The sequence below is a fragment of the Haliotis rubra genome, unplaced genomic scaffold (genome assembly GCF_003918875.1).
Source record: "Haliotis rubra isolate DU_JTF1 unplaced genomic scaffold, ASM391887v1 Scf1685, whole genome shotgun sequence".
In the NCBI taxonomy this organism is placed as follows: Eukaryota; Metazoa; Mollusca; class Gastropoda; order Lepetellida; family Haliotidae; genus Haliotis; species Haliotis rubra.
The window spans coordinates 1-6,223 of record NW_025765653.1 but is presented as its reverse complement, the minus strand read 5'-3'; the positions used below and the strand labels follow the sequence as shown (position 1 = coordinate 6,223).

At 44.5% G+C, this 6,223-nt stretch overlaps 1 protein-coding gene across 1 annotated transcript; it reads right to left on the bottom strand.

Annotated features, from left to right (window-relative positions):
• Positions 1-216: 216 nt before the first annotated feature.
• On the bottom strand, positions 217-5,551 carry LOC124272318 (endoplasmic reticulum chaperone BiP-like; the record flags this gene model as incomplete). Its single annotated transcript, XM_046707494.1, is given in 9 exon segments — positions 217-1,104; positions 1,789-1,938; positions 2,480-2,715; positions 3,093-3,173; positions 3,176-3,246; positions 3,725-3,906; positions 3,908-3,972; positions 4,295-4,530; positions 5,481-5,551. Coding segments are annotated over 9 exon segments (1,728 nt in total), but the record flags the coding sequence as incomplete, so codon positions are not given.
• Positions 5,552-6,223: the final 672 nt, after the last annotated feature.

Genomic DNA, 6,223 nt, shown 5'->3' with positions numbered 1-6,223 from the left:
CACTAAATTAAGCGTCGTCTCAGCAGACAATATATTCTCTATAAAGCCAGGACATTTGAAACATTTCATCAGATCACAGTTTAAATGAAGTGATGAACACACACACACACACACACACACACACACACACACACACACACACACACACACACACACACACACACATAAATAAAACTAAAACAAACAAACAAACAAACAAACAAACAACAACAACAAACAAACAAACAAAAAACAAGAAACAACAACACAAACACACACAGCGGGAAATGCACAGACACATAAACCAACAAGCAATATCTATCCCTAGCAGTTCCATATTGATTCAATTCCAAAGATATTTAAATCAGTTCACGTTAAACGTTCTCTCAGTTGTCCGATAGTATTAGATGCAGTGGCTCCTTCCGCACGCCATCCATGTGTCGTTAGTTTCCAGTATTATTGTCTCATCTTCCTGTTCCGATTCTTACCTCAGAGCTCATCACGGGACGCGTCCTCCGGGTTACCTGGTGTGATGGGTTTCCTTCTTACAGACTTCCTGTATGTCCATTTATCCTCGGCTCTGAGTTCAGCTTCCGTCTTCTCCATCATCTCCTTGTCCTCACCAGCAAACTCCTCAGCATCTTGAATCATCTTCTCCAAATCTTCAGGAGAAGGCCTCTCCCCTTCGTCATACTTAATGACAATGTTGTTCTTATTTCCAGTCCCCGTATCTTCAGCTGTTACGTACAAAATGCCATTCATGTCTATTTCAATGGTAACATTAATTTCAGGAACCCCTCTGGAGAGCATGCTGAATACCTGTAAGGTCAAATTGTCCAAGGAAAATGTTGTTCTTTGTAATGCCCTCTCGCCTTCAAAGACGCGAATTGTCACTTCATCCTGGTCGTATTCTGTTGTTGTAAACTGCTCTGTTCTTCTGGTGGGGATCAATGTGTTGCGCCGGATGACCTTTGCCATGACGCCGCCAATGGTCTCTATGACGAGGCTCAATGGGCTGAAGTCGCAGAGTGTGATGTAATTGTCGCCATTCCCAGCCATGACTCCTCCCTGAACAGCGGCTCCGTAAGCTACAACTTCTTCAAGGTTGATGCCTCTGTTTGGTTCCTGGAATACAATGACAATGACACACTACAGAGATCACAACCATAACCCACCCATACAGGGTATCGAAATGCACGACCTAACATACCGATTCTGGACCCATTTGTACATTGAAATCTGTTTCAGGGCACGAAGATCATTCAGACATCAAGTTAATGTTAAACCTATACCTCCCTTGCCCACTCTACCTGTACAGAAGGTAGCCGTGTATTTAGTACTTGAACCACGTGTGTGCATGGATGAGACTTCGTCATGACCTGATCATGACGTTCAAGTATTTATTCTACCAACCCAACAGTGCTGGCAATGGTCAACCTTTTCTCAAGGTAGACGAGTCTCTCATCACCTACCAAGTACCTGAACCACTTTGCTGACCAGTGTGTGGACGGTTGAAACCCACTGGAACTCATCTTGACCTGCAAGGGTTTACCATACTAACCCAATTCTGTTGGGCTTGATCTTCCTGTACACAAGGTAGCCATGCCTCATCACCTAGTGAACCACTATAGCTGGCCTTTGTGTGGTTGAAACCCCTTGGAACTATTCTTGGCCTTTAAGTATGATTCCACAAACCCAATTTTGTCAACAGCCAGCGTTGCAAGTCAGTGAACTATTTCACAATACAGTGTTAGGTTATTGAATTTAACTGACACTGAAGTGATTCTAATATCACCGAGGTCGACTCACCTTCCCATCAAGGAACTCCTTCACCAGTTGCTTAATCTTGGGTATCTCACTTGAGTCTCCGACCATAACAATCTCATGGATATTCGTCCTGTTCAGATATGCGTCATCCAAAGCTGACTGCATATAATTCAAAGTTGATTTGAAAAGGTCCTGACAAAAGAAAAAGTAAACAAATTAGATATAATATGATAATGCATCATCATTCAATTGCCTCAATACCTTAGTTATTGCGTATAAAGAGATACTGCTTGTAACCCATCGACTATCAACCGACTGGTCAGAGAGAACATCAGGTAGCTTTTGCTCAATGTATTCCTTTATGGTGTTCAGCATTCGTGGATGATACGTGATATCACAGGTATGTGTTAATCAACACTGAATGTTCCACTGTAGTCAAAGATGCTGATTTCAGTCATAATCATGTAGTTGAGCTAATTGTGGTATGGAACATAGAACGCTGCGTCACACAATAGTGAAAGATTTCTAACACTGAAATTAGCTAGGCCTTGTGCCACAGAGCAAGAGTCTTTGTCTAAATGAACTGCAGGTACGATCGAGTCAGCACAATGGTCGTTGTAGAGGAATGAGGCCCGGGTGATTTGAATGTCAGAATGTGTTTATTACGGTCATGGACGTTTTGCGTTTGTGTGACCTGCAAAACAATATTTAGACGTATCACTTGAACTCTTACCATGTTCAGTTCCTCCAGTTTAGCTCTAGTGAGGACTTCAGAGAAATCATGACCGCCCATGATAGACTCAATCTCCACCCGAGTCTGATGCTGGGAGGACAGGGCTCTCTTCGCTTTCTCCACCTCACGACGCAGTTTCTGGATGGCCCCGCTGTTCTCTAGTAGGTCCTGCCCCGTCCTCGTCTTGTATTGTTTGATGAAGTACTCTATCAGTCTCTGGTCGATGTCTTGACCACCTGACAGAAAATGTACGGCAGACATGGAATGACATACGTGCTATACGACACAATGTGTTTTTTTTCTCGTTTCTTTCAAAAGTGATGCTGTTCATTAATTTACACAACAGAATACATAGAAAATGAAGGTATGGGAAGCATGTGATGACATAAGCGAAATTTGACACTACATTTTGTTTGTATTTTATTCAAAAGGAGTGGTATTTAGTCATGCAATAACTTAGACAACCGTTGATAGTATGGTCGAATACGTTACGTAGTGGTACTGTAATGTTCTGTCGAGTCTATCAAGAAAAGTTGAAAACATTTCCGGGAAGAGTGGAAAAGGCAATATGACGAGAACATACACATGTAGCAGTTTAAGCCGAGACATTTACCAAGATGTGTGTCTCCACTGGTGGCCACCACCTCAAACACGCCATGGTCGATGGTGATGATTGACACATCAAACGTTCCACTCCGAAGTCAAACACCAGGACGTTCTTTTCTCCATCTGACTTGTCCAGACCGTACGCAAAGGCGGCAGCAGTTCTACAATGTACAGATTATGTTAGGATGTCCTCCTCCTCCTCTTCTTCATCATCAGCAGCAGCAGTAGTAGCAGCAGCAGCAGCAGCAGCGGCATATCCATTATTATCGTCAACATCTACGTGGTACTATGATCGCTGAACAGCGTGATAATTATGCATAACCTATTATATATTTGAGGACACTTTCTCAGTATTAAACAGACTTTAGTACGTTTGGGGTTGAATCCCTTCGGGAATTCGGACAAAATGTCTCCGAGTCAGGCTCCTTTCACGAGGACACAGAATCAGCGACCTGCCCCACTCAACCACTGCGGCTTCCACAAAAATGGAAGTCATACAAATCTTAGATTTGAACAGGTAATAAGCAAGTGGGTAAGGGATGCAGGCATTATTCAAAAGACCATATCATTATATCAATCTATATTTTTCACTGAAAACCAAAAGCTGGTTGCAGGGGACTAGGGGAGCAAGATACTGACGGTTCGTTGATGATACGCAGAACATTCAGCCCAGCGATGGTGCCGGCGTCTTTGGTTGCTGTCCTCTGGGCGTCGTTGAAGTAGGCAGGGACTTTGACGACAGCATTGGTGACGTTTTCTCCCAGGTACGTCTCTGCCATCTCCTTCATCTTCGACAACAACATGGCTGAGACCTCCTCGGGGAGCAAACACCTTGTCCTCTGACCCAAATCGGACTTCTATGTACGGCTTGTTTTCCTTGTTTATCACTTGGTCAGTAGAAAAATTAATAAATTCCTTGTTTGGAAAATCTTTACTATCTTGATAAATAAAGACGATATGAGAATACAATTTGTACTCTGGTCAAATTTTAAACGGAAGCCCTTGCTAATTACCTAAAATATAAACACCTTATATTAGTGCTGCCATTAACGAGAAACACCGGTTCCCTTAACAGAAATTCAATAAATATGTGAATATTTAACTGGCTGATGATCTATACACAGGAAGCATGACAATATGTAGATGTTTTAAGAAGTGTTATTGAAGAACTCCCAAAATAATCAACAAAGCTACATATGTACATCCCACACACCTTGAAAGGAAATCGTTTGATGTCCCTCTGCACGGACGGGTCATCCCATGTGCGGCCAATCAGACGTTTGACGTCGAAAATGGTGTTCTCGGGTTTGTGGGTTCTTTGATTCTTGGCGGCGTCTCCGATCAGAGTTTCCCCATCCGGGGTGAACGCAACATAGGAGTGGGTGATCCTGTTCCCCTGTTGGTCGGGGATGATATCAACTTGGTCATTTCTAACCACGCCTACACTGAAAACACAAAACGTTTTATTCAGTGTTTTCCACTTCAATGTATGTTATTTCCTTGCTAGGGGACGGTGGGATAGCCTGAGTGGTTAAAGCGTTCGATCGTCACGCCGAAGACCGGGTTCGATTCCCCATATGGGTACAGTGTGTGAAACATATTTCTAGTGCTTATACCATCGTGATGGTGCTGGAATATTGCTAAAAGCGGTGTAAAACTAAACTCTCTCTCAATTTCCTTATTAAAGAGAATACGGCAGGTATGTATTTTGGCGCACTGTATCGTTGACTCTTCGATTCCCACTGCATGATCAGAGGGTACAGGGACGTTGTTTGTTTAATTATTTATCTCTGCTTGCCAGAATCTGTTATAGTCGTGGTTCGAATCCGAGTTGACCCCGACTATGATTCTAAGGTTTTCTCACCATACATGGTGAGCATACGTCACAGGTTTCCATCACACAGGGTCTCCTTCCCATATGAAACAGAACATACATGTGTAAACATACGTCAGAAGAACGAATTACACATTCATTCAATCACCGAGGGAGTTGTGCCCCTTGTGTACGGCAGAAACCTGTGATCGTATGGGTTCGTCGAACGAACCGTCCCCGTTAGGGCTACAAGATCTGTCAGGACCATTCCCATGGTGGAGGGTTTCACAAATGCGTAAAACCTGCATCACTTCAGACTTTCCTCCTCCAAGTTTCCCCGCGTGGTATGGGGGAACACTGATTAATGCGGCGTTAAACCTCACTCACTCACTCACTCACTCATCCCTCACTCACACCCCGCCCACCCACAAGGGAATTCAACCAACTCACTCCAATCACTCCTCTCACTCCTCACTCACTCACTCACCCATCCACCCACCCACCCACTCATTCCGCTCCACTCACTCCTCACTCACCTTATGGCTGCCACAATTCACAACATTTAGTATTTTGTATACTCACCAGGTGAAGGCTGTTCCCAGGTCTATTCCAATAACAGTTTCTTGAATCTCATTCCGGGCAGTTATGCAAAGCTTGCACGTGCCAACATGTTGTCAGTAGCAACAGCGCTACATGTGTACATGTAATACGCATGTTGTTAAATCTGATGAATCGGCGGAAATTGTGAGAATAACGGTACCTTTGCAGAATCAAATTTGTGGGCAGATCTCGTATTCTGTAAAGACGTAAACACGTGATGATTAATACTGGGGAGACTCCATCTGCTGTCTGAGCATGGCATTCCTTGTTTACAACGACTACTACTACTACTACTACTATGATGCTGCTGCTACTTCTACTACTACTACTCCTACTACTACTGCAACCACTACTACAGCTATTACTACTACTACTGCTGCTGTTGCTACTAGTGCTACTGCTGCTTCTGCTCCTGCTGCTGCTTGCTGCTACTGCTGCTGCTGCCGCTGCTGCTGCTACTGCTACTGCTCCTACTACCACTACTGCAACCTCGACCACCACTACTGCTACTACTGCTGCTGCTTACTGCTGCTGCTGCTACTGCTGCTGCCGCTGCTGCTGCTACTGCTGCTGCTGCCACTGCTTGCTGCTGCTGCTGCTGCTGCTGCTGCTGCTTCTGCTGCTGCTGCTGCTGCGGCCTCTGCTGCCTCCTACTGCTGCTGCTGCTGCTGCTGCTGCTGCTACTGCTGGGCTGCCGCTGCTGCTGCTGCTGCTGCTTAGCAACA